The 27,768-nt window shown below is 40.0% G+C and overlaps 1 protein-coding gene across 4 annotated transcripts in view; it reads left to right on the forward strand.

Moving 5' to 3' along the window:
- The window catches only part of PLEKHG1 (pleckstrin homology and RhoGEF domain containing G1), a 126,988-nt gene extending 99,802 nt beyond the window's left edge, over window positions 1-27,186 (forward strand). For all 4 annotated transcript variants that reach the window (XM_058835540.1, XM_058835541.1, XM_058835542.1 and 1 more), the window contains 15 exons: window positions 2,756-2,825; window positions 9,726-9,772; window positions 10,267-10,417; window positions 11,403-11,534; window positions 13,969-14,151; window positions 14,240-14,335; window positions 14,450-14,536; window positions 15,977-16,010; window positions 16,455-16,550; window positions 17,727-17,765; window positions 18,251-18,273; window positions 19,165-19,383; window positions 20,463-20,570; window positions 21,384-23,052; window positions 24,008-27,186. In XM_058835540.1, coding sequence (XP_058691523.1) covers window positions 2,756-2,825; window positions 9,726-9,772; window positions 10,267-10,417; window positions 11,403-11,534; window positions 13,969-14,151; window positions 14,240-14,335; window positions 14,450-14,536; window positions 15,977-16,010; window positions 16,455-16,550; window positions 17,727-17,765; window positions 18,251-18,273; window positions 19,165-19,383; window positions 20,463-20,570; window positions 21,384-23,052; window positions 24,008-25,110 — 4,057 coding nt within the window. In that variant the 3' untranslated portion in view covers window positions 25,111-27,186. The remainder of the gene's footprint in view (window positions 1-2,755; window positions 2,826-9,725; window positions 9,773-10,266; window positions 10,418-11,402; window positions 11,535-13,968; window positions 14,152-14,239; window positions 14,336-14,449; window positions 14,537-15,976; window positions 16,011-16,454; window positions 16,551-17,726; window positions 17,766-18,250; window positions 18,274-19,164; window positions 19,384-20,462; window positions 20,571-21,383; window positions 23,053-24,007) is intronic.
- The last annotated feature ends 582 nt before the right edge of the window (window positions 27,187-27,768 follow it).

Consider the following 27,768-nt stretch of genomic DNA (forward strand, 5'->3'; position numbering starts at 1 on the left):
AGAATTACCTTGTTTTTCTAAGCTTTGAATTTGACCATTAATCAATAATCAAAGGTTTCAGTCTTGGGTTTTTTTCAGACTTGTAGATCTGAGAAATTTCATTTCAGTAAATGGGAATTTCTCTCAGCTAAACTACCTCGGTTTTCAGGTAGTGTGTTGAATGGCAAAAATAGTGGTCATTGTGGTAACTGCTAGTCCTGTGATTATGATGCCTTTTTGAACAACTATTTCTTTCTGAGTTTCATGGTGGTAAGGTCTGGCTTCTTCTGAGGAGAAGCCATCATAAAACTTAATCAAAAAATCAACGCATCCTAAAAGGCATTGTAATAAGACTTTCATTCATTTGACTTGAAAAGATAACAAATGCACTGTATGCAAAATTGTCAGTCTTTATGTTTCCCTCTCTCACCCCAAAGGGGTTAGCATTAGCTCCCGATGATGTTTGTACAGATTCAGATTTTCCCAGCCCGTTGTAACTTAAGCTATATAGTTCAGTATGTGGTCTTAACTGGCCCTAGCTCCTGTGTCCTACTTCAGTCTGAATCTTTTGGTGATCCAGCTGAGAGGGCAAGGAGTTCCTCCAGCAGTGCTCACTCCTGCTCCCTGCCTGCCTGGCACAAGCCAGTTGCAGAGGCCAAGAACTGTGACCAGCAGAAAACCTCTGGATATTCAGGTGAACAGGACCAACACTTATCTCTATTGTTCTTTCTGCCTCCTGCCAGTACTTAAATGTAGCCTGTAATAATAATCTTACTTTTTTACATCAGCTTGGTATTATAGGGATTTGTTTAAGATTTTCAGGATGCCTGAGCATGGCAGTTTTGCTGTTTTTACAGTGGCAGACTGCTGTTACTGGTCCTGTTCTTACCATCCAGATGAGACAGAAGAGAGTGCAGTATAGGTAACAAACTCTTTCAAAAACAGCCCTTGCACTATGGCTTGTGCTGAAGACACAAACCACTAGTCTATTTAACACATACACAGGGACTCAGTTGCATGAATATATAAAATCTTTAAGTGTTCCTCTTCTGTATCATGAAGGAGAAATTATGTGGTTTTTTGGAGACCAGTAGGAATAAAATGTCAGTCCAGGTGCTATGTACTTTAAGCCATCAGGAGAATGTCTGACTGCCATGCAGCAGGAATCCTCTGAGCCTGTTGGGCATGTTTGATGTTACTTCCAAAACTTGTGTGTGGGATGCAGTCAGTCAGTATAACTAATGGCTGTGGTCACCATTGCTACAGCTTGCTTCTTTTGCTGATGTAAACGAGCTTCATGAGTGTGGGGTATCAAGCAAGGGTCATATTTTTATTCCTGTTTGAATGAAGGGAGAAATTGAGGTATAGAGGTTAAATTGTCACTGTACAAAATGACTGACTGCTGAACTTAAGGTCTTTGCCTGTCTTTGTTCCTTGTGACTGCATGTTGATTTCTCCCTTTCCTTCCTCCAGTAATTAGAGAAGCAAAGAACAAGTCAGGAAACTCTTCTGGTTTACTGCTTTTTGTACCTGCAGAGGGAAATTGTGTTTGCTTACAGGGGAAAAGGGTAGTTCCCTAGATACAGGCATAGGAACACTTAGGTAAAACTTGTTCAGGAAACCAGCTGTGAATTGGGAGAAAAGTAGCCCTAAATGGAAAATTATCTGTGGGAGTGGGAGTGTATTGGGGGTGGGGGGGAAGAGGGTGAGGAGGAGGAGAAGAAAATTCTTTTCAAAAACAATTTGTCAGAAAACTCAATTTCTTCTCTCCTTTTTCTGAGTATGTCTTTCATTAAGACTGAAAACTCTTTGGATCAAGGAGATACCTTTGAGGTCTTCTCCTTCTACTTGAATTCTTTCTTTCACTGAATTTGCTTTCAAGAACTGAGTTTAATTCAACAGCAAACAGACTCCCTTATTGCTTTGCTCCTGTTCAATTGAATTAATTTTCTCTTTGGCATGCAAAAATTATAAAATTCTCTCATGTGTTGTTTTTATGCATGTAGAATATAAATGTGTATAAATATTCCTGTACAGAAAACTTTTTCCAGGCTAGCTATTTTATCAATGAAGAAACACACCAAAAGTAGACTGATTTTCCTGATAGAGTTTCATAATATTCTTCATGTGTGAGAAATGCATCCCCGGTTCTCACCAGTATTTCTCAGAGCAGTTCATCATCTCCCTTGGTCAAGTAAATTTTGTAGAACATAAAAAGTCTTTATAGGACAGTGCTCATGCTTTATTAGCTTTTAATTAAATTTTTCTTAGTTTTATATCATGTTGGTTGATATACAAGCTACACAACTGTCTGACTTCACCACTATGATTATTGTTAAAGACCTGTCAGTCACAGAGTCTTGGAATAGTTTGGGTTGGAAGGCACCTGTAAAGGTCATCTAGCCTGGCCTCCTTGAATGAGCAGAGACATCTTCAATTAGATCAGAGCCCCATCCAACCTGGCCTTGAATATTTCTAGGGATGGGACATCTACCTAAAGGAAGGGGCTCAGCTTTGCTTAGCAGAACAACCATCCTGATGCCTTGAATTTTGAAATCCTGGAAATACCATTTCCTTACAGTTCTCGTCTGCCTGCAAATAAACTCAGCTGTGGGGGGAAAAGGGGCATCAAAGGTGTTCTTGTTCCCTTTGTAGAACTCCCTGCATCAATAAGTGATGCCATGAATAGCACAGCACTGTCTGGTTCTGAATATACAGGTGTGTCCATTCCAAAGTGTGTTGTAATTGCCTTACCTTGTCCTTTTCTTTGTTTCAGTGAACTTCTGCAAGATTTGGAAAACTGTGAAAATGATCCTGTGGCTATAGCAGATTGTTTTGTTTCCAAGGTAAGTCTGCAGCACCAGTTGCAGAATGCTATGGGGGAAATAGGATTAATTTATTAGCTTTTGGGACCTAATCCTGATAGCTTGTGTAATGTTAACCAAGAAAAGTCAGCAAATCTATGTTAAGAGAAGGAATTTCTCTTAGTAATTGACAGGGATATGACTCTGATTTTCATTTCTAAAAAATCAGGACAAAGGTGTCATTTTCTTCAATAAGTGTATCTGAGCTGGTGGAGCTGTTTATTGAGATTATTTTCAGGGTTTGCTTTTTTTTGTCAGCCATTACAGGGGTTCTCCTTTTTACTTGCATCTATTAATGTAGGTACTCAAGTTATGTGTTGTCAGCTTAAAAACAGCTAGAGAATAAAACTTGACTTCATTCTTAGAAAAGGCAATAACATTAACATAGAAAATTTGGCCATATTGTTTTCTGAGAATTTTTCCTGAAACACACAACTATACTTTCAATTTTCTTTTTAAATGAAATGGCCCAACGTCTTGCCTTAAGATTCAAATCCCATTCTCTCTGTAATGCTTTGGATATTCTGTGCATTGATAGGAAAGACATTTTGATTTTCTTGGCCAATACTTAAGCCAAAAATATAGAGTATAGGAAGTTGTTAGGTGCAGCAGAAATACAGGGAAGAAGGTGATCTTCATTGTAGGAAACACAGAGAGCCAGTCAGGGAGAAGAGGAATGGCTATAATGAGTAGGACAACAAGAAATTAAATAATTTGGGCTACAGATGATGCTAGTTCACTGCAGACTTCACCAGAGAATCTGCATATATCTTGAATCTGTAGAGCTGTAATGAGTTAAAAAAATAATGCTATCTCTGTGGTATTTCTGGAGGAAGAGGGGTCATGTAGTAGTTTAAAATTGAATAATATCTGTATAGGTGTGTTTGCCTTTTTGTATTAAAAAAAAAAAAAAGTGAAAAAAACAAAATTAAAAAACAAACACCAAAAAAACTCCCAAAGAAACCAAAAAGCCAAAGCCTGTCATGTTTTATACTTTGTCCTGAACTCAGCATTGCTAGCACCAAGCACTCAATGTAGTAAGTCTTAACACGTGGATTTAGGATTAACTGGACCATCCTCTCATTGTGGTCCAGTAATTTGTTTGGCGCTGTTGTGACATAAGGGATTTTATAGTAAATTGGAGTGATGATACCAGCTAAGTGCTGCTGTTTCACCAGATCTCTTGCTTCAGCTGAGTTTGAGAAAGCTGTAATTTATCTAGTAATTGGTCTTTTGTAAGTACTGAGAAACCTTAGTGTTGGCACCGATACTACAAAAGTAGGATGCATTTTTGCCCCATTGCAGTGGAATTTATGGCATGTTGTTATTGCTACAAATAGCCTGAATTGAATTGCATTGAAGGAGAGAGAGAGAGAGAGAGAATGGGATGACAGCAAGTGCAAACTCCTGCTTCTGGAACAGAACAATCCTGTGTGCCTGCTGAGTCTGGCTGAGTAGAAAACAGCTTAACAGAAAGGATCTGGGGTCCTGGTGGGCAAGAAGTTGTAAGTCAGCAGAGTGCCTGTGCAATGAAGGCCAGCTGGGAGTCTTTCAGGGTATCTACAGATAAAACAGTTTGGAGCTGGCAGATATTTCTGCTGTATTGCTTACTTATAGCTGGGACCACTGGGACTGCTCCTGCTGGGATGCAGAACAGAGATGGTGCAACTGATGTCCAGGAAAAAATTGTGTTCTCATTCAAACTGGCCAGCTGAAAGGGTCTGTCTGGTAGACTTTCTGGCCATTAGTTCCAAAACCCATCTGCATATCATTCCTTGTGCCTTTTGTTCCCTTGTCAAATGCTTTTAGCATTTGTATTATTGGCAGGCAACTGCTTGATGGCTCAGAAATTGCTAGAGATTGCAGTACGAACAGGCATTTTTTAGCTTCATCCAGACAAGTGCAAACACTTAAAAGCAAAATCAAACAATACCAAAATACCCCACAGTTCTGGTTTTGGCCATGAGGATTTCATTACAGCAACTGCTGACTGTCTTAACAAACTCCAGTTGTCCATTCTTGGTTGCTTGTGTCTTCCCAGCACTGAGAAGTGGAAATACAACTGCCTTTTTTGGCAGCATGTGCTTCTTCAAGTCTTACGGGACTTTGGCCATTTATTGTTTCATTCCTTCAAGTGTGTTAGATCTTCACTGTGAGTTAAGCACAGGGATATTATCATGCTGAAGTCATAGCTCACAGCCTTAGCTAATGGATGTAGCTATGCTGGAGCTTCTTGAATGCTTCCAGTGGAACTGTGCTTAGGTCACACAAGCTCTGGACCTAGTGCCATTTTTTCACCCAAGTGTGAATATTGTAGGTGTTGCAAATCTTAAGGTATAACTTAGTTCTCAATGTAGTTACTATGTTTTCTTTTTGCACCCTTAAGAAGCTCAGTAAGGGCATAGAACAAAAGTTTCTTTCTTAGGGTTCCTGTGAAATCACACAAACTTGGTTTGCATGTATAACAGAGCAGTTATGGTTAAAGTAACTCTGGAGCTTGTTGTATAAAATGTTTTATATTTGTGAAGACGTGGGGAGCTTGATTTTTGAAGTTTAGGATCATTCTCTTTTAACTTTGTTATTTGGTTTTGCTCAATAAAATTTCTTGTATAGCATATTATACTTCTCTCACACAATCATACATGACTGTGTTTCCTGTGTATAACTTTCATGCTTCAGTAGTAAAAAGCCTGGTAACTTTTAAGGGAAAGGATTATCAAAACACATTTCAGCATACTTTGAACAAAAACACATCATTGTGGATTTGAATCTTTATCTTAACATTTTTGTGCTGAGTGCCCAAAGTAAATAGCTCCTAAAATGGCAGCTTTGATTTTTTAACAGACTTTGGCAATGTTTTTAGTCTAAACTAGCCAGTAACATAAAACTCACTAATCAATAAAATAATGATTCAAAACTATGACTTTACGGAAATGTAAATATTTAATAGCAACTTACAATGTTGCATTGAATCCCTCTGCTTCCAAATATTTCCAGATAACTCACAGGTAAATAGACACAAATGAAGAAAAGCATAGTTACTTTAAAATCTGCTGTCCAATGATGAATGCAGTCTTTCTCTTTTCTGCCTCAAGATGCAGATGGTGTGGATCAGTATTTGTTTAACAGTGTGAGATGGCTGTTGCATGGAAATAACCTGCCTCTGAGGGTAGTGTTGTACTAGTTCAGTTTATACCAGTTCTGATCCTCTCTCTTTGTCTAGAACTGTATTAACACTAGTATGTAAAAGTTCTTGGAGACATTGGTAACTAATTGGAGAATGATAAAAAGGTTCCAGTGGAAGCTTAGCTATGGCTTAGTTATTCACACAGAAGACTGTAAGGTTTTTTTTCCAGTTCAGTCTTTCATTTTCATAGTAACGATGCCAGCATTTATTAGAGGATTGACTTCAGTATTCTATACATTTACATTTAAGTGCGTTGTTTTAAAGGAGAGCTGAATTCTGGCACATCATTCTTCTCACTCAGCACCCCAGAAATTCAGAACATATGTTTTCTGAAAGGCACACTAACAGCTTAACCAAGGGGAAAGGGAGAATTACTTTAATCTAGCATCTCATTAGTAAAGAGGAGATCCAGGCAAATGGCTTCAGTTTGCACACTGACTCCAGCAATTTTCTCAGTCTCCATTTTCTTTTAAAGTACCTTTTATGGTTATAAAAAAAGCACAGTGCACTAAGAGTTGATGGAAGATCTGGAATGTATGTGGAGGAGATGAGCAGTGAATTGATTCCAGTGCAAGGGACTCGTATAAGGGACTCATATAGCTGTGTTCTGCTCACACTTGGCTTTGCTCTTGAGAGGGACTCACAATCAGGTTGTTGCAGCTTCTGCCACACCAGATTTGGTTGCCCAGATTTAAACTGATCTCTGGAGAAATTCCAGTCTCCATATAGAGATCAATTTTAATCTGGACTGAAGACAATTGATGTGAACAAAACTATTTTCAAGCTGAGTAAGTTTAAGAATGTCTGAAGAAATACTGATGAGTACAGCTGGTGTTTTCCCTATGTTGTGAAAGTATTTGGAAAATTAATAAATCCATCTTAGTTCTTGTCTTTTCTTTTGCTCCTCTTCTGAGCAGTGCAGTTTTGTTCAGGATGAGAAAGAACTTCTCTTGGAAGTGGCTCTCTTGGCCACTTTCCCAACTTGTTCACATGAATCCAGCCAATGCCTGGGCAAGGTGTATGATGTTGATTCACAAGAGATCTGCAAGTTTGAGTGCGTATCAACAATCTCATCCTGGAGGCAAAACACATGTACTTGACTTTCTCTTGGCATTGTGCTCACATTGCTCAGTAAAAGTAAATGCTCTCTGATGGTTCTGTGTGGTGAAATGAGCTGGAGCAAGTACACACGTAAGTGCAGTATGGAATTTGGTGTTTTGTCTATTCAGAAAGCAGGGATGATAGTGAAACCATTCTCAAGGTTTAGAGGTATCAAGGGTGTAAGAAACTATCTTTTTTTTTTCTTTAATAGAAATTTGTTGCATTTAATAGCTAGACAAAAATTCTTTTAAAACAAACAAACAAAAAACACATTAAAAGTAGTTCTGACCTTGTGTAAAAAAACCCCTAAACCGAAAATCATACCAAAGAGCAAAAGTGTGAAAAGGCTCCTGGGGATTTCAGACATGCTTTTGATTTTGAGGGGAATGTGCACACAGCCTACTCTGTAACCCTGAAGTGTTTGGCCTTGTTTGTTTTACAGATAGTACTTTCATTGATTAAAATTTCACAACAGAAAACAAATCAAAATTTTCCTTTTTGTTTGAAAAGCAGAATAATCATGTGATATGAACAGAATAAAAGCATAAAAATTAATTGGCTCAAAATGTTCTTCACTCTGCTTATGGAGTAGTTCTGTAAATTGTATTATTCTGTTATCATAGCTATGGGAATATATTAAAATTTATACCAAAATCCCCTAAACTAAAACTTTAAATTAATATATGCATATGTAAAATAAATTACACTTTTTACCATACTGAATTTCACTTTAGTGTTCTCTCTTAAGCACCCTGGCTTATTATAAGTGATGGCTAATTTGATAGTGATTGCCAAATAAAATTACAGTGTAGTATCTGCAGCTCTCTGAGGTTTTTTAATTCTTCATTTCAAATGGAGAAGGTTTGGAGCTGTGGCTGGGGTTCCAAGCATGGACATGAGCTGGCTGTGACACAGGCTCATTTCCTCTGCATGTGGACGTGGGGCCTAGGTAACACTGTCACAAAAACTAGCTGCCATGACAGAGTTAGTGCAAGTGTGAAAAACCCAAACTGTGTTTGTATCAAGACTATTTTTAGTTGGTTTCTTGGTTTCTAAGAGAAGAGAAGTTTAATAAGCTTAAAGCCCACCAGTGAGTAAATGGGGATCACAATCCCCTGGGGAAACACTTATTAGAAGTTTGCTGGAGTTGTTTTTTTCAGAACAGTGAATACTGAAATCCAGTAAGACATACTGAAATGAATTGCAATGACTTGTACGCCTGCAGGGTAACATCTTACTTTATACGGGGTCCTTATGGATCACTGCTCGGTGGAGAGATGAATGGCACAACCTGCTCTACCCCTGGGAGAGGGGGATGGGACCAGTGCTCTTGGAATTGGCAAAGGGCACTGCCCGGGGTGGCTCTTTCTGATGAATGGCTGAAGGAAAAACAACCAAACCCCAACCGTGAAAAACAAAAGCCACAGCCTGTGTCAGCCCTCTCCCCAAGGGGTGGTGCTCCTCAGAGCACTGTGCCTTCTGTGAATGCAGATGTTTGGTCTTGCCATTCACCAGCAATGACCCCTGGGAGACAGCCCCTCATGGGGCACAGCTATTGTGCTGCAGAATGCCAGAGCCCGTTCTGAAGATGCTTTGAGTGGAAGCTGGGGTCTTATTCACTGCTGGAAGATCGTGTTTTATCTGTCCAGGGCATATGAAAGAAAAAGTGATTGATATGGGGAGCAATTTGCCATTCTGCAGTGCTTTCTTAGCCTTTAAGACTCCAGTAAGCTGCAGAAATTGTCTTGTTTGGGACAGAAGTTCATAGGCAGATGTGGACTCAGAGCACATGGGAATGTTTCTGGAAATCTGTTCTTACATAGAATTAAATAATGATTTTTAAGAAAAAATCTTAGGCCAGGGAAGAAAGGAATGAAACTCAGACTTTAGCCATGAGAAGCTTATCAGCATTAAGTTTGAGTGATTTCAGTGTGACAGGCAAGTGTTGAAACCCACCCAGATCTAGTTACAACTTGTTGGGGTAATAGCTGTCTGCTTTCACATAATTTACTTCTTTAAAAAAATTGCTTTTGTGGCTTCTAATTTCACGCTTAGACTGTGCTCACATGTGAAAGTATTTATAATTGCTTGAAAATGGCACACCAAACATAACCTGCAAAACTTATTTCTCCAGGGTACATGGTGTGATGGGGTCTTGTGCAAGGTCAGGAGCTGGTAGTGAGTCCCTTCCAACTCAGGATATTCTACAATTCTATGATATTTATGATAAAAACACTACATAAGCCAGCTGTTTGAAGGATGTATGTGCAGTGTGGTGTTTTTGTCATGTTTTGGTTTTTTGGCATTTTTTTTTTGAGATGCATAGATTTTCATAGGGTACCCTGGAGGCTTTGTTGCAAAGTCACTTGTTTTATCTCTGTTTTACTTGTTTTTTCTTTCAAGTAAAGGAAAAATCTCCCCCCCAAAAAAGATGAAATTAAATTCTGGTTGTGTTAGGACTATCACACTGAACATAGAGAATTCATTGATCAGTAACTGAAGGAGGTGCTGTCTTGACATCATCTTTATCTTGCACATGTTAGCTGCTAGTTTGACAAAATCTCAATATATGCAAACTTTTCCTCCCTGTGCAGAGTGAAGATTTCCACATATATACGCAGTACTGCACCAACTACCCAAGGTAGGAATTATGGGTTGCTTTTCTTCCTTTGTCCCTTGGCCAGTTTGTATAATGCAAGTTAGACTCTATGAAAAAAAAAAATTAAATTAAAAAAAATTAGCTTCTCTCCTTCCTAAACTGGAGGAAATTAGCCTTTTATGTAAAAAAGAAGGAAAACACAATATTTTTTTTTTAAAATGCTTATCTGAAGTTTTGTTTAATCTGTTCTTGTGGTTCATTGCTTTACCCTTCTTTAGAAACTGGTGGTCTTATTGTGCAGTGCTGCTTATATAATTCCCAGTAAGAGAGACTGGTTGCATGCCAAGAGAGAGCATAGTTAAATTCACAAGATCAATTTTTTAAAAAAAGCCAAACCAAACAACAGAAACAGCAGTTATTAGAATGGGAACCTGCTGCCCCTTTTTACAAGCTTAAAAGGAAGCAATTCTTTACTTGCAGACTTAGGGGAAAAAAAAAAAAAAAAGTGTCTTAAAGCTGTGTACTGATGTTTTCAGGTCTGTGGCTGTGCTGACAGAGTGCATGAGGAACAAGGCACTGGCCAAGTTCTTCAGAGAGCGGCAAGAAGCACTGCAGCATTCTCTGCCCCTGGGCTCTTACCTCTTGAAACCTGTCCAACGCATCCTCAAGTACCACCTGCTTTTGCACGTAAGAAATGTATTTAGTTTAGGGCTGCTGCACGTCGGAGTTCCTGCCTCTGGTACAAGGCTTGGTGGCTAGAAAGGTTCTGGTTTTCCTTAAATGCTCTTCGTTTTGTGGGTATTTAATTTCAACATGTGGAGACTTTCTGGCTTTGTCACTTCACACCATATGCATCCATTTGGAGTGGGGAGTTTATGACAGTTATTTTAGACACACTGCATCAGTCTTTGCATCCAAATAATTAGCACATTTTTTGAAAACTGGTCTGTTATTCTGAAGTTGTTTGGAAGAATCATGTCATGATTAAACATTTTGTACACAAATTTATTGTTCCAATGAAGAACAGTGTTTTCCCACATGTTGCAATGCTGGGGGTGGTTGAAAGAAGGACTAAATACATATAAACACCCTGACTGCTAAGAATTTTGTGGAGAGGAATGATGGAGGAAGTGGGAACTCTTTCCACATTCAGTGAATTGAATTAAGCAAGTTTCGGAAATTCATGCTTTATTGTTAACATTTTCCACATATGTTTCCTATTAGAGAGTCATGTTCTAGTGAAGTGTAAAGACACTGATACTTATTTTAAATGCTTGGTGCTTTTATGCTCTCCAACTGTAAAGCAATGCCTAGTGTAATTCCATCAGGGTTTTGTAAGTGTGTAGAAATGTTCTGTGTCGTAGGAAAGTCATTAAATGCTGTCTGAAAAATCTCCTGTCAGTGTGCTGCACTCTCTTTCTGTGGCTCTCTGCTCACGCTGGCTGCTTCAAGTGTACTTGCTGCTAAACTGACCCCAAAGACTTGACTTTATTCATCATCCTGTGTTAATCGGATTGATAGCAACCTGCATTGGTAACAAGGGCAGGAATGTTGCCTTTGAGTGATTGTGATGCACAGACAAAACAGTACAGATAAAAACACAGTATTGCATTTGACTCAGGAAGTTCACTTAGGAATGAGGGAACTCTGGTTTTTTTCCCCTTTGTCTTAGGAAATAGAAAACCACCTTGACAAGGACACTGAGGGGTATGATGTGGTGCTGGATGCCATAGATACCATGCAGAGAGTGGCATGGCATATAAATGACATGAAGAGGAAACATGAACATGCCATCAGGCTCCAGGTGAGTTCCCAGAGAGATTTTATGGGTGTTTGTGAGCTGATTTTGTCAATATATATGCAATGAACATTTTTGAGTTTATCTTTTCTTTTAATCTTAGTCAGTCATAATTTAGACTCCCGTTGAGCGTGCCTGTGGCTGTTTGCTCTTCGAAACTATGGTCATAACTGCTGCAGGAAAATCTCAGACATCTCTAACCTACAAGCAGCATCCTGCAAAGCATTTATTTTGCAGTAATATGGAACTTAAGATAACTCTTCTGTCTTCCTTTCCCTCAATTGTACAGCGCTGCTGTACAACCCTAGGGCATGGCTTTGTTCAGAAATCCTGTGGTTTCCGATTTCTTCCCTTTGTGCTGATTAATTTTGTTTTGAGGCATTTCTTTTGTGGATTCTTGTGTAAGTACTTTCCTCTTGGGTTTTAGAAAACTCATTATTAGTTGCTTTGTGAGAAGCATAAACCTAGAAACATGATACTCAGAAAAACTAACTTCACGTCAAATGAAGATTTTTTTGGGAGAAGAAACAAAAGCTACACCCTGAGTAATTTTTGGCATCAAGAGCAAGCTCTTTTGCAGAATTTTTGCTCTCATTCTGTTTCCAGGTTCCTAGTGAATCACACTTCTATGCTACATTTTCAATATTTATAATACTTTAAGAAAATCAGAGGGATTTCTTAGTTTATCAAAGGGAGTAATGAGCTTATCCCATTTCAGAAATCCATATTGTGCTATTCTTTGCCCATTTGTTTTTGAAATACATTAAATTTATTCACCCTTTTTGTGGTTTTGTTCTTTTTTCTATTTTGGGTTATTTTTTAATGATTGTTTATTTTTTGTGCGGCTGTTGTTTATGTGCAAGGAAAATTTGACAACATCTTGCCTGCAGCAGGGTAACCTTTGCCACACATTGCTGGAAATGCATGCTAATGACTTTTAACAACAGTCTGCTATAAATCTGAGTAATTATATTCAGCAGCAAATAGGGGTTAAATGCTTTTGGATTAAAAAAAACTTTTTTTTTTAAATTTTTTTATCTCAGCTGGCAAATGTAAGGGGTTATGGAAAATGTTTATGTTCATAGTTCCCTTTAAAAAAAGTAAAATCTGTTTCTGCAGCCTTAGGGATAGGCCTTCTGTGGGCTCTCACACTTATCTGCAAGTACTGCAGCAGCAGTTCCTGCACTAAGTGTCCCTCAGCAGTGGTGGACTTGATCCCTGTGCTCTATCCTGACTTATTAACAAGCTCCTGGGGAGAACTGATAAAATGCAACTTTTTAAAAATCTTTTTTTTTCCTTTCTTTTTTTTTTTTTTTTATCAACTGTCTGTATAGTCCAAAGTGGGCTGCTTTGGGGTTTTATTCCTGTGAATGCTTTAGCCTCCACTGGTGCTTCAAATGGACTGGGATGTTTTCTACATCTTTTCTACATCACTTTTTCTACTACAGGCACTTTTCTACGTCAGAAAAAATCTACATGTTTTCTGGGATGTTTTGAAAGCTCTATTAAAGTCTAATGTCCTAGAGTGGCCAACTTAGGATGAGGCAGTTTGTCCCTGCTTTGCTGATGCTGCCAGGTTTAAAGTCCGATGGATGTTTTTAAAGAGTGCCCTAGTTAAAAGTTTAGCCTGCTTTTAGAATTTGATGTCCCATGCTTAAGTCCTGTGTCATTGCCATTGACAGAAAACACAAGCAGCTTAAGGAAACAGAATAGCCATAGCCGAGTGACACAGTATTGCAAAGACGTTCTTAGATGTTTCTCCAACCTGTTTTTTTTTTTTTCTTAAGTAATACGCAAGGTGAGAAATAGCTGTGGAGCTACACAAATCATTAATATACAAGAAAATACTCAGATGTTCAGTTGACTGAATCACTTGTGGTCCTTTACTCTTGTGGGAATCATCTCTTCAATGCAAACATCTCACAGAAGTGTCTTCTGTGATGGGGCTATAGGACATGGACATTGCATTATAATTCATGCAGGGGGAGACCATGCAACTTCAGGAGGATACCCAGGGTGAGAGGGAAATGTTAAGAGGATTGATTGTGGACATAGGAGAGAGTGTGAGAGAGACTGATGACTGAATTATAAAAGATATTCCATCTCTGGGAGCAAGGGGAGCAGAAGTTGTGCTCTTTCATTACAGGCTGCCCCAGGGAGTTCAGGGCTCTTTGCTGGGTCCATGCAGAGGCAGTAACCAGGACTCAGGCAATGTTTTAGTTATGGTAGTTTAGTTAGAATGTGTAGGCTTTGCAGGGAGCCTCCAAGCACCTGGCTGCAATATTACACAACCTACCAACCTCAGGGTTGGTGCCTGGTGACTTTCTGCTGTTGGATGCTAAACATTAGGAGAGTGGGAATGGCCTCAGATCATTTGGGTCTTCTATTTCAACAAGATCTCTGGAACTAATTTTGGTGGTTGTTCTTTGATCTGTTGCAGGAGATACAGAGTTTGCTCACTAACTGGAAAGGGCCAGACCTCACGAGTTACGGGGAGCTGGTGTTAGAAGGAACGTTCCGCATTCAGCGAGCCAAAAATGAGCGCACGTTGTTCCTCTTTGACAAGATGCTGCTAATTACAAAAAAGAGAGATGAAATGTTTGCATACAAAGCTCACATCCTGGTAGGTCAGAGGGCAGGTGGTAATGTGCTGTCTACAGGTCTCCCTAAAACTCCTCTGCGATTCACATTGTTTCCTCTTTTCCTTGCAGTGTGGGAACCTGATGCTTGTTGAAGTAATACCAAAGGAACCACTCAGCTTTAGTGTCTTCCACTACAAAAATCCCAAGATGCAACATACTGTCCAGGTATGACAGAAACCTCCCTGCCTACTGGGTAACCTGGCTCATGTCCATATGGTATTTATGGCCCTGCATAGTGCAGGCATGAATTTTTCTCATGGTGCCAATTTTTTTTATCAGGCAAAGTCACAGCAGGACAAGCGCCTTTGGATTCTTCATTTGAAGAGATTAATTCTAGAAAATCATCCTGCTAAAATTCCTGCCAAGGTAAAAAAAAAAAACAAAAACAAAACCTAACCAACCAAAAACCCAGGTCAAATCACAAGACACTTCCTTGTGTGGGTACTAACTTAGAACAATCTTGTTAGCTGCAATATACAGAAAGTTTAGACTCCAGGATGTTAATTAATGTATGTATCTTGTATCTATAAATGTATACCATAGCAGTGAAGCCATTGGCAGCACATACTTGGCTGCAACTACACAGCTATAATATCTTGGAATGAAGAAATCTCCTACTCTTAATTATGGAATCCTGTCTCAGAGCTTCAGGTGACACCTCCCAGTGTAACATACAGCACCTCCCAAAGGGGGTTAACTCTCATTAGCCCTTGCCAAGACACAGCAGACGCTGACTTGTGTGGAAACAGGATATTTTTTCACACTGAGTTTGCTCTTGGTTTTTCAGTTTCCCTGACTGTGTTTTCACTCAGTTTTATGCTGTAATGGCTAGAAAATGTTAGCTGTGACTGACATACACCTTACTGTACTGACACGGATTTTCAACAGTGTAACAAAAAGAGACTTTTGGGAGAAAAAAGCTCTAGCAGCTCCTATTGCTAATTCTCCTCTTCTCTTTTTGTTGACAAAGTCTATTGAAGGTATAATGTTTATGCTAGTATCTATACTTACACTGTAAATACTTACTTCAATTTATTAGGTTGTTAAAAAAATTTACAGCATGATCTCAGTCTTTGTATCCATTTTTTTCTTATTTCTTATTTGATTTTTATCTGTGGAAAAAAAGGTGAAGAATATTTTCTTCTCAGAGATAAAATTTCACTTGAGAAAGTACAGTGAAATAAATCTTTGAAGTTATCTGTACATTTTTAATTTTTTTTTTCTGTCAGAGCAGTAATTGCTGGTTGTGAGGCTTCTGTCTGCCCAGCTTCTGGAGAATGTAATAGTGACGCCTGGTGGAAAACTACCAAACTGCACCTGCGCAAGGGGAAGCATCTTAGACAGGATATTTCAGTTTAGATTTAGAATTTTTTTTTTCTATTAAAAATAGGGACAAATTTTAAGCAATCAGGAGATTCTCTTTATCCTCCATCAGTCTTGCTTAAAGCAAATCGTGATTATTTTTTTTGGCACACACTCTTGCTCTCCTTGCGCTGCCTGTGCGCAGGTGGGCACGCAAGACAAAGGTTCTGGGTGCAGTGAACAACAGGTTTGGTGTGCAGACCTGGAGATAAGCTCTGGTGAGTTTCTGCCACCAAAATTTTCCTCCCCATATGTAACATGTCCAATATACGAAGGAAAACAAAAAATACAAACAAACAAAAAAATAATGCTGATAACCATATTTATTAGCTCCCAAATTAAATTTGCTGTTATTTGCATATAAGCTCACTACTGTCTGTAATATGCAACATGCCCTGCTACTAACAGCTTTAACTTCTTCATTTGCTACTTTTTCTCTTCCAGGCCAAGCAGGCAATTCTCGAAATGGATGCCATACGTAAGTTGGTTCTTTTTCACTTTTGTTCTAAAAATTAATAAAACCATCTTCAGAATTTTTGCTTTAGCTGTTGATGTCATCTGAGATGGAAGAATGCCAGGCTTATGTCCCTTGAATTTTGACCCTGCTGGAAAAGGCAAAATTAGATGGAAATCCTGTAGAGTTTGTTGGGAAGACCCTGACTGAGAAACTGGCAAACAAACATGATGGTGGTGGATAAAGGTTCCTGGGTTAGCCCTACATGGGTAAAGCTGTTCCATGGCTGCCTGGGTAATCAGCTACCCTACAGCAGCATACCTTGCCTGTGTAGCTTCAGGCTCTGATGAGGTACAACTGTATTAGGCATGAAGGGATGATGGCACAGCCTCCAAAGAGAGCTGCCAAGGTGTGTGAAGTGCCATCCTTGTCACTCTCTTATTCCCCATGCCTCTGCTTGTTCCACAGATCACCCAGGATTCCACTATAGCCCTGAGGGAGAAATGAAATCATCATACCAACCTAAGGAAGGCACTACTCCTCACAGAGTGAGAAGGAAATCAGGTGAATAAACTCATTTATGCCCTAGGTGGTAAAAAGGGAAAACAAGTAGCGTTGTTTTAGGGGTGGATCTGCACTCCAGGCAGATTTAACATGGCACAGTATCTCTCCGATGTGGATTAAGTATCTCATTAACCATTTGCTGTTTTGTAATTTATTTTTTTATCTACTGTTTGCATTTAAATTATGGAAAATACATTTGTAATGGTGGCTGTATAAAGAACAGTTGGCACTCTCTAAAAATGCATATGCAGGAAAACCAGTCACATTATTTAAATCTGACTTCCCCCCTTACTGCAGTTATTGTCTTGGAAGTGATTCCATCCTGATTACGATAGGCTTATTGTTTCAAAACATGACTACTATCTGTACTTTGTGTAATGTTTGCCACATGGATGATAGAAATTTCAGAGGTGGTTTTGCTGACTTTGGGCTTTTTTTTCCCTCCTAGATCATACATACATCCATAATTACTCTCAAAGACATTACCAATGTCTTTGTGGTTGGGTGACTTCCTATTACAGTCCTTGTGTTCCCTTCTTTGTCTCCTTAAAGACATTTCCAGTTTGGTGTGTAACTCTGTATATTTGGAATTACTTAAGGCTTATGAGAATATTGATGCAATGATTTAACATATAGCAACATTTGTAGTCAAGTTCTTATTATGTTTGAGGTATGTTCTGTTTGTTTCTGAGGTGTTTGTACACCTTTCTTGCATTGGTGCTGCTCTTTCTGCAAAAGGAAGAATACAAAATACTGATCAAAAGGCCTCCTATGTCATCTTCAGCTACTTACACTATCTAAACCCATCTAAGACTTTGGTTCCTTATGTATATTTCTAATAGAAAATCTCTAACACTGTAGAGCAGTAACAGAGGTGACCAGGTCTTTTGAAAGCAGGAATTTCAGCATGGGATAAAAATTTGTGTGTCTTGATGAATGGAGGACAACTGCTATTGCATTAAGAAACAAATATGTTCTTTGGTAACAGCTGTAGATTTAACACTTCAGCAAATCTTCTGTGTGAGGAAATTTTGCAATAAAGAAATTAAAATCTGGCTTCACTGTGTGGGCTCAGAAGCTTAAAGTTCTACATACATATTATAAAAAAGTTGTCCAGGATGTCCACAGCTTTCTTTGGAATGCCACAGTGGGTAAACATGTTGTTGTCTTTTTCAGAACCCTCATCTAGAGTCCATAAAGTTTTGAAGTCAAATGGTAAGATACTTTGTGTACTGTTTACCAACCTGGTGCTTCTGTGCTTTGTAGAACAACTGAAGACAGATTATTTTTTCTTGTAACTGTCCCTAAATACACTAGGGGAAAGAAGAGGAATTTTGGGAAAAAAACCAACAAAAAAAAACCCAAGAAAAACCCCCAACCCTAAAATGTTCATGTTTAAATTTAATACCTGCTTTCCCACACTTGGGGATTGGTCCTGTAAACATCTTAGGAAATGAACACACCAAGTCCTGGTGATTGTGAATGGTTCCTCAAGTCACAGCAGTGCTGCAAAATCAGGGCCTCAAGCAGAACTCTGGTAAAGCTCATGCTGTCTCTGTTTTATCAGAAGTCCTATATAGTCTGTTTGCTCAATCACTGCTGCATTCAACCCCCTTAGGGGAATTCATAATTGGGGTAGCATTGAAATGGGCATAGACTGGCACCAGTTTGATTTTTCATTGATGTGTTTCTGTTTTCAGATGTAAGCCCAGATATGCAGAAGGTAAGCCATTTCTTAAATTCCTTGTTTTAGCCCATTCATATGATACTAGAGCACAGTATTTACTGGAGAATCTGCATCTTCTTGGTTGTGTTGACCTTAACACATGACCTTAAGAATGAAAATAAACCCATAAATGTTATTGAGCATCTCAAATAAGATTACTGGAATGAAGGAAGCAGAAATACAGCTTACAATTTTGGGAATATTTAAAAAAGAAAAATTCACTGATTCATATATGGTTGTGGTTTATAATGCAGTCCAATCAATTACTAGTGCTATAGGATACTTAAAAGTACCAGTAGACTCAAGGAAGTGCAGTGCATAAAAATAGTGTTTATTCTTTGGATCATATTATCTTTGCATTTATTAAATAAGACTGTGAAGTTTCAACTTACTCAGATATATCATTATACATATATACATATACATATATTTATATATGTAAAATGATATGTCACCAAACGGAGCATATGCTGCTTCAGCAGATTGTAATGAGCATTTCTAATTTTTACATTTTCTGTAAGAATTTGTATTGCAATTCCCAGTGCAGTTTGAAAGTCTCATTTTGAATTTTAGGTCTTAGGGTTTTATTTAGGATGGAATTTAAAAAGTGTGTGTGTGTGTTATAAATGGAATACATTAGATATTACTTCATACCATAATATCAAAGCTCAGGATTCAATGTGAATGGGGTCATTTGCATATATTTTTTCAGTTCGAAATATTATATGGAAAAGTACTAGTTGTTGTACTTCTTTATAAATCTCATTTCAATGAAGCTAACTGACTGTAGGTTAAACATTGCCTGTGAATCAGATGTAAGAGGATCTTATTAAAATATAGAATCTCTATAAGCTTCTAATCAAAGTTTCATGATTTGTTTTTTTCAAGCGGATGGGCATTGAAGGAGCCCTGTTATCTCAAGCCACCAAGCTGGGATCAAGTGAAACCCTGCTGAATTCTAGAAAAAAGGTTTCACTGGAATCCAGTGGGCTGGAAAGCCAGTTTCAAGAGTCTATTGAACCAGCCTACAGCAGTGATCATGATGAAACTCTTCAGACTTCTGCAGCAGAACAGATTGATGCTGATGATGAGGAAGAGTCTGAACAGGTAGGAAAAAGAGGGGAAAGAGTAAAATAATTTTTTTTCCTGGGGAGAATGGAAGAAGGATTGAAATTATATGTAAAACAGGCAGGAATGCATTGCAAATGTTGACAACTTTCTCTCCTTAGAAACATTTTTATTTAGGCTTTATACAATACTCACTTGGATTTTAACAGAGAAGATATAAAAGCCCCTATACAGGGGGAGAAATTCCCGCTGCTTGGATTTTACTTAGTCTTTTGCAGTTCTCCAACCTAGTTGTTACAGAAAGGTTTTACCTGTTGCACACAACTGGCTTTTCCTTGCTTCTTCAGCTGATGCCATTAAAAAGCCTTTTTTAGGCCTCAGGCAGAGAAAGCAAGGACTTGAATATTAAGGTTCAGGCACAGCTGCATGTGATGGGATGTTTCTTGATCTGTGAACCTCTGGCAGCAGCTACGAATGAATATGTGAACTTGAATACGAGAAGTTTTGAGTTGGATTTCTTAAAATGAGAATCTTTATCTCTTACTACTGCACAAATGGTAGTTTTTCTCACTCAGTTATGAAGTTTCCACTCATACATAGTACCTTTGAAAGACTAAAAATCCAACTTCATATTAAAGAATCTAGATTTTCAGTTTATTTGGTTTAGTTGATACCGAGGCCATATCCTTGTGTGGTTCATTTATTTTGTGAATTATCTGAAACGAGTTATTGAAATGATTTTTGAAGCTGACTGAATTTCCTCTTTGAAATTACACTATTTGCATTATAAATATTTGACAAAATAGTATCTTGTACCAGTGTAGTGCAGTGTCTTTGTAATTCTTCCTCTTGCCAAAATGAGAACAAAAGAATTAGTAAGCACAAAATACCATAAAAAATTTGATACTTAGTGGTTACTGCTAAATGTGGCAATGATACTTTTACAGGTTTTATAAGCTCTGAATTATTCTTTTGGCAGTGCTGATGACTCATAAGTTGTTTCATCTCCCAATATAGGTCCCTGACCTGTTCTAGCTCCTAATAATTCCTCTGAACTAGACTATACAAAGAACAGTAGATTTTATTACCCCTCCCATTTTTTTTCTTTAAAATCACAGCAAAACTCACTGCAGAAATCAAAAGGGGGAAGAAAAAGACTTAATAGTCAAGCTGCTGAAAATGTTGAAAAACGGAGAAGTCTCAATCTCAATAAATGTGAAATGCAGGTAAGTAATTATTATTTTTTACTTCTATTTTGCTGTGCATTCTAGGCATGTCAAAGGAATCTGTCTTCCCTAGGTTGACAGATATATCATTTTCTGTTTATGTTATGTATCAATGTTCATATCATTAAAATATTCATATCTATGACAAAAGACTTTATTTTGGGGGGAAAAACAAGCAACTAACCAAACCCGTCAGAATGAATTGAAGACAAAAGGAATTATCTTCCCCTCTCTCCCCCAGACTCTGGCCAGCAATATCTAAAGCATCTTTTAGGGTGGCATTAGTGAGCTCGTGGCCTGGCTGTAAATTAGATCTGGTTGAAAACCTACACTAAAAAGAAAAAGAAATTTTTAGTGGCATGTGCTAGAGAGCGTAAGATTCCTTTCTGCTAGGGTTATAGGCAAGGAAAAGGAGAAGAACAAAACTTTTGGCATAAACCCAGAGTCAGATTAGCTTAATCCAACTGTGAAACTGCAGAGTTAGCATAAAAGGTTTAATCTAACTCCTGCCAAACAAATTTGCCTTTAATTACTCATGCATTAACATAAGCTACTGTCTTGTATTTGAAGTAAGATGTTATTAAACACCCAGAGTGAACTTTGAGCCATGGTAAGGATTAGGAGGCAAAGTATTTTGGCACTGCCACCCTGGCTCCCTCACTCTCTGTTGAGAGAGAGCACTTGCCCTGCCCATCTCCACATGATTCTCTGCTGCAGGACGCACTGGTGCTATGGCAGTCCTGTGAAAAGAGGGAATTGCTGTATTATTAGAGGGCTATGCTAATGTTACCTGCAAATTTCAAATCTCCACAGAGCTCCAAGGACCCTTCAGATGAAGAGTCAATGCAGTTGAATACTGATCTTCCATTTTCCTGCGCAGCTAGACAGCCACAGTCTGCTAGACAATTCAGCACACCCCAGAGCAACTCTCTGATCATGAATATCCTGGGGGGCAGTACCTCTGTCAGAAACATCTGGACAGACCATCAGATCAGGCAGGCATTGTTCCCCAGCCGGCGCCCACCATATGAGAACGAAGACGATGAGGACGATTACCAGATGTTTGTACCATCGGCATCTACATCCAGCACAAGTTCAGCTCCTGGTGGAGAAAGGAGGGGTTCTTCTGGGCGTCCTTGCAGCTGGCACTTGGGGCAAGTGCGTCAAAACGAGACTTCCAGCCCCACTCGTCACAAAATTGTTAGACGGGCCAGTAGTGCTGGTGAAAGCAACACGTGTCCAGCCAGCACCAGGTATAAAACAGGGGAGCGTGGTTCTCGAAGAGAAGTGAAGATAGCGGAGGGGAGCAGTAGGAATGCATATCCTGAATCTTCAGAGGAGCTTACTATCGATGATATTGAGCATGTTTATGATAACATAAGCTATGAAGACTTAAAGCTGATGGGTCTGACAAGAAGGGAGGAGACACGCCGTGGTCCCCGGAGATCTGCTAGAGACTCTCTGTATGAGGCTGAAAACAATAGCAGCTCAGATTCAACTTCCAAAAAGAAAACAGCAAATCAAAAGGGGACCTCCATTCATGCTAGTAGGGAGGAGATGCTGCTCAGTAAAGAAGCACCAACTTCAAGTTTGGATGAGCTCAGAATTGTTGAAGACAACATCTATGACACCATACTGCTTCCAGAAACATCTCTATTGAATTTTAAACATGACCCCTTAAAATCCTCTAAAAGGAGGAGTTTTTTGGAAAAAGACTTTGCATATTGCGACAATCTACGACATTTTGTTTCCGAAGAGAGTCTCCAGTTTAGTGAAGATGAAAGTCCTTACCATCGCGTTCCCATTGACAATGACTACTTGAGCTTAGTAGATAGCTCCTCCAACTCTGACTCTCTGTCACACAAGTCTGCAGCAGACAAACTCTCAGAAGAAGTAGATGAGATTTGGAATGACCTGGAGAACTACATCAAGAAAAATGAGGAGAAAACAAGAGACCGTGTCCTTGCAGCCTTTCCTGTTTGTAAAGATGACATGCAGGAAAGGCTGCATGCTGGTAGCACACCTGAACTGAGTAAAGATGTAGAGTATTCACTCTCTACTCTCTCTCTGCCAGAAACTCCTATTTTCCCTAAAACTGTGAAGCCCAGGGCTGCCACCATAAGTGAGGCTAATCTCAGGCTTGAAGACAGTACACCATGCAAGGAGAACTCTTTTTTGAGTTTGAATAGGTCTTCCTTCTCCAGTGAGATGCCTTTTGTAGATAGTCCATATGAGCCCGCCGGTAGTGTTCTGTCCAGCACACCTGCAGAGGGTGTGGAAAATGACTTGGCTGTTATGGATAAAACAAAGAACAGAGTTTTTATGATGGCAAGGCAGTACAGTCAAAAAATTAAGAAGGCTAACCAGCTTTTGAAAGTTAAAAGTCCAGAGCAGGAACAGACAGCTAGCAGACAACAGAAACTGAAACACAAAGATCTTGCTGCTATTCTGGAGGAGAAGAAACAAGGAGGTCCTGCTATTGGTATGTTAAAAACATTTCTGTACAGATACTTCTCTTCAGTAACTTTCAGTGAACTTTGTGTTCTGAACTGGAAGATTATGAGTTTTCCTCACCTTGGTCATTGAGTATCAGGATTGTGTTTTTCTGTGTTGCAACTGAAATGAATTTTCTCAGACTGCTTTAACATGAATGGTCCTTTATATCTCATTTTTTGTTACTTGATAACTTTGGGAAGAAGTAGCGGGGCAGTGTCGGGAAGGAGCAATTCAACTGAGGCTGGAAGTAGAAATCATGCCTGAAGCATTATTGGCCTCCCTGCAGAAAAGCAGTTACTTCCTTTAATAGTGTGATCTTGAGGGTTTCACTAAACCAGTGTTGAATTTTCAAGTCGGTCTGCCTTCTAACAAGTCGCATACATTTGCTTAGGTACCATTCAGAATCATACCCATAAACATAAGGAATGTTGTCAGATAAGAAAGAGCTGATAATCTTTCTGTGAGCTAATGAATGTGCATAGTAATGGATATGCAACAGCTCTGGAATTATGTTTGTCCATGATCCATTGAAACAAATGGAAGATGTGGAGCCAGCAGACCCCATGCACTGGAGTGTCATTCTTGCCTTCTTATTTTTAAAAGTCCCTAAATTTACCAGGCCATTTTTAGAATGTTCTTTTCCATTTTAACATGAAACAAGCAGCATATTACTGGAATCGTGTGCTGCATTGTGTCCTGCATGACTGCTCGCTGTAGCATGATATTTTATGCTTCTTTTCCTCAAAAAAGTGTACTGAAATGTGCATCCAAAGGCCTTTCCAGTTTCCAATGTTTCATGTTACTTTGCTGAGGCCAAATTTATTGACACAACTGAAAGCTGTTCTCTACTGATACTAAGCATTCTGAGATTTTTAAATTTTCACATGATTCACTGAAACGCATTCCTTGTCTCCGCTAAGTTAGTTTTCTCTTCTTTCTAGGTGCCAGAATAGCTGAATATTCCCAGCTTTATGACCAAATTGTCTTCAGAGAGAGTACTCCTAAGGTCCACAAGGAAGCTGGGGCCACTCCTCAGGAGCAATCAGCTGGGAGGTTTTCCACACCCATGGCCACATGTCCTCCCCGTTCCCAGCCTGCCAGTGAATGCTCAAGAGCAGAAGATTGGCTTTTGCATTCTACGTACAGTAACGGCGAGCTGGCCGACTTCTCTCAGTGTTCCGAATCCCAGGACCCAAAGTCCAAGAACTCATATACAGAAGCTGGTACAAAAAGCAATTCGAAGCAGTTGCCATCAGCTGGCTCGGTGCCCTCCCTTCAGATTTCCAACCGTTTGCATGTCCCAGCGCAGAGGTGGAGCGCCATTATAAGCCAACCAAACAAAGAAAACTTGCATCAAGATCACGTGTATAACTCACTGGGGAGGAGAGTAAGCAGTGTAAAACCACAGGCATACAGCAGGTCACAGTCCTCGTCCTCAATAGTGGTCAACAGGTCTGGAGAATCAATTGTATATAATAATGAAATTGATAAGAAAAGGCTCCATTTGAATAGGAACTTTCAATTCAACAGCCATCAAACTCCTGGAATTGCTTCAGGATGTACAGGGCTGGAGATGAGAAAGCAGATCTCTGAAAACTGTTCAGATATGATTCTTCAGGATTCTCAAAAGGTCCTGAGAGTGAACAGAGCCTCCCCTCTGACAGCACAGATGGCCACTCAGAACTATTTTTCTAATTTCAAAGATTCTGAAGGAGGAGAAGGGGATGATGATGATTACGTTGAAATAAAGTCTGAAGATGAGGCATCTGACTTGGAGACTTCTCCGAACCAAACAAGGAAATCAGATCCTAAACTGCGTAACACAGATGCCGTTCCTTCTGAAATGTTCTGTGGCAAAACTGTCTCCTGTAGCCCTGCAAAGTCTGCCAGCAGCAAACACACACTTACCCCGTATCTGACTGCATACAGTGATTCGGATAAACTGAATGACTACCTGTGGAGAGTGCCATCTCCTAATCAGCAGAATATTGTCCAGTCTTTAAGGGAAAAATTTCAGTGTCTCAGTTCAAGTAGCTTTGCTTGATGCTTTCAATAATTTCTAGCTGTACTACCTTATCATGACAGAGTATATACTAGGACAATCAGTACTGGCATCATGTATTTCCATAATATTACACTATCAGGCATTGTATTGCAATAGTGTTGTAAATAGATGCAAAATGTATCTTTTAAAAATGGTTTGGAATCCTGGATGTGAAAAAGGCCATGTGTGCACTGTCTGGGATCTCTCTGTAGTGCATGTAAACTTCTCATCTCCTACTGAACCTTCACATCTCTTCCTTTGTTAGGGGTGTTACCCCCTGATTCTTGCTATCGAACCAGGTGTGATGTCATTTGATTCTTAAACCATTTTATCATTTGGAAACCTTAGTATTTAGACTTTCCAGTTGGTGTCCAGTGTTCTGCATCCAAAATACCTGTGTGATTACTCTGCTTACATACAGGAGCATTTGGCTGGGCAGCTGCTCCTGTCACTGTGTAGATTTCTGAGCAGGGTTCTGGTGATTACACCAACAGGCTACATCTGCAATTGCACATACCTTTTTTGCATGTTATTTTTCATCAGACAGATTCCAAGTGTGTGGGACCAATGCATATGTTACGTTATTTTAGAGCAAGCTTCTTAAGTTTTAAAGAAAATCTAGTCCTAGTACTTGTGCCAGGCAGATAGCTCTGTGTCTGAAGCCTCTTCTGCTTTCTGGAGCTGTATAAGAGGTAGAAGACAGGCAGTGGAGGCTTTTTATGAGAACCTGTGGCTATGACACGGTCCTTGCCGTGGGAATGGTTTTGGCATTAGAAGGGGAGCTGTCTGCTTGTCAGGAGGGCTACACCAGTTTTGGTACCTCCAGTCATGGTGGTGTTTGTGACACGCAAACAAACTCTGAATAACTTGTAGCTCAGCACCCAGCAGTCAAAAGCTGCTGTGTAGAGTTTGAGACAAAGCCGTGTGTTGCACGCAGTGACCTGCTGGGCATTTGTTCAAGTCCCAGTAAGCCTGTGAGCGAATGAGGGCCAGATTCTTGGGTGAAATATTAAGTGTGGAGCATGTTTGGCCCATAGGGTGGTTCAGTGATACTGCTGGTTGAGTGACAAGCTGCAGCCCCCAGGGCATGCATCTCCTGTAGCAGGAAGTGACCCTTCCTGACAGAGAGGCATAAGAGATATATTTTGTAAATCAGTCAGGGCTGACTCTAATCCGATGTATGTACAATAAAAAGCAGCTTAAAAATGAGAATACATTCCATTCTTTTGCAAATAATGCATAGACTAAATGCTGCCGTTTAGAGCAAGGACAGGCTTTCCAATACCATCTATGCTTAACTCCCCTTCATCATCTTTGTTGCACAGTTTTGGATTCTGTTACTTGAAAACATTGTACCGAAAGGAAAGCCTAGATACATCTACACTGATCATCTTGTGTGATTGTTCTTTTTTTGGTGCTTACATTTTTCAGATTACATGGATAAAGCCAGTACCAAGTTAAACATATCAATAAACAAAGGAATTTCATTGGAATACTATTTTTACTAACCACGTATCACTCCCCTCAGTTACAGAGCACTGTCCTTCCATCATTTACTACACTGGTTACCATGAGGAAAACCAGTGTACAGCTAATTACTTGTAGACTAAGATTTGAGGACTTGAATTTATTAGAACTGACTAAATTATTTACCACACGTATCTTGCATTGGCTAGGAATTGTTGTTTTGTGGGCTGGTTGGTCATGGTACTTACTAGCTCGTACCACAGGGATCACTTGTTACAGTCAGCACACCCCCTGTGATAGGACCCGTATCTATCTAGTAAAATCCGGCTGAGAAATAATGTTGTACATATTTAAGACGCCGAGGTGTAGCAGAGCCTATATTTATTTAATATAGCTTGTAAAGTATTGTAAATATGGATAGAAGGTAAATCTGTGGACGCACATCTAGATTTGTTTAAACGGCTTTAGGAGAATGTTTAACTCGCATCTCATGCAATCAGTGGAGTTGGGAGGGAGGGGAAAACAACCAACCAACCAGAAAAAGGGACTTGTACTAGTATTGTAACTTCTCCCAGGGACCATTTCATACTATTTTTAATAAACGTTGAGTACGCAAAAGCTTTGGGTGCTTTTCATTGCGGGAGAGCGGAGGAAGGGATTTACTGGCTTCTTTCTGCCTGTCGCAGCTGACGTTTGGGGGTGACTTGGATGGGGAAAAAAAAAAAAAAAAAAGCGGAAGCGAAAGCGGGGGGGAGCGGCGGGGCGGGGAGCGGGGGCGGGCGGTGCTCCATCCCCGCCCGCCCCCTGGCCCCGCTCCCGCTCCTGCCCCGTGCCCACGGCTGCGGGAGCGCCCCGGAGGGATGCGGAGCGCGGCGCTGCGGCGCTGCCTGGCCCCGGCGCTCCCCGCCCCGCCGCTCCCGCCGCGCCGCGGGCTCAGCGCGCCCCTGCCCCGGGGCAGCGCCGCGGCGGCGGCCGCCCGGTAAGAGGCGCACGTGGGGAGGCAGCGCCGGCTGATGCAACCGGGGGGTGCGATGGTGTGGGCACGGAGGGAGGAGGGGTGAGGGGGATTTGGGCGGTGCGCCCCCGCCGGGTGCGTCGGGTCGCTTGTTGAGGTGGGCTTTTGGGGGGACCTCGTAGGAAAATGCCCCCCGTTCCCGCAGCACCGCGCCGGGCTTTGGTTTTGGTGGCATT

The sequence above is a fragment of the Poecile atricapillus genome, chromosome 3, assembly GCF_030490865.1.
Source record: "Poecile atricapillus isolate bPoeAtr1 chromosome 3, bPoeAtr1.hap1, whole genome shotgun sequence".
Taxonomy (NCBI): Eukaryota; Metazoa; Chordata; class Aves; order Passeriformes; family Paridae; genus Poecile; species Poecile atricapillus.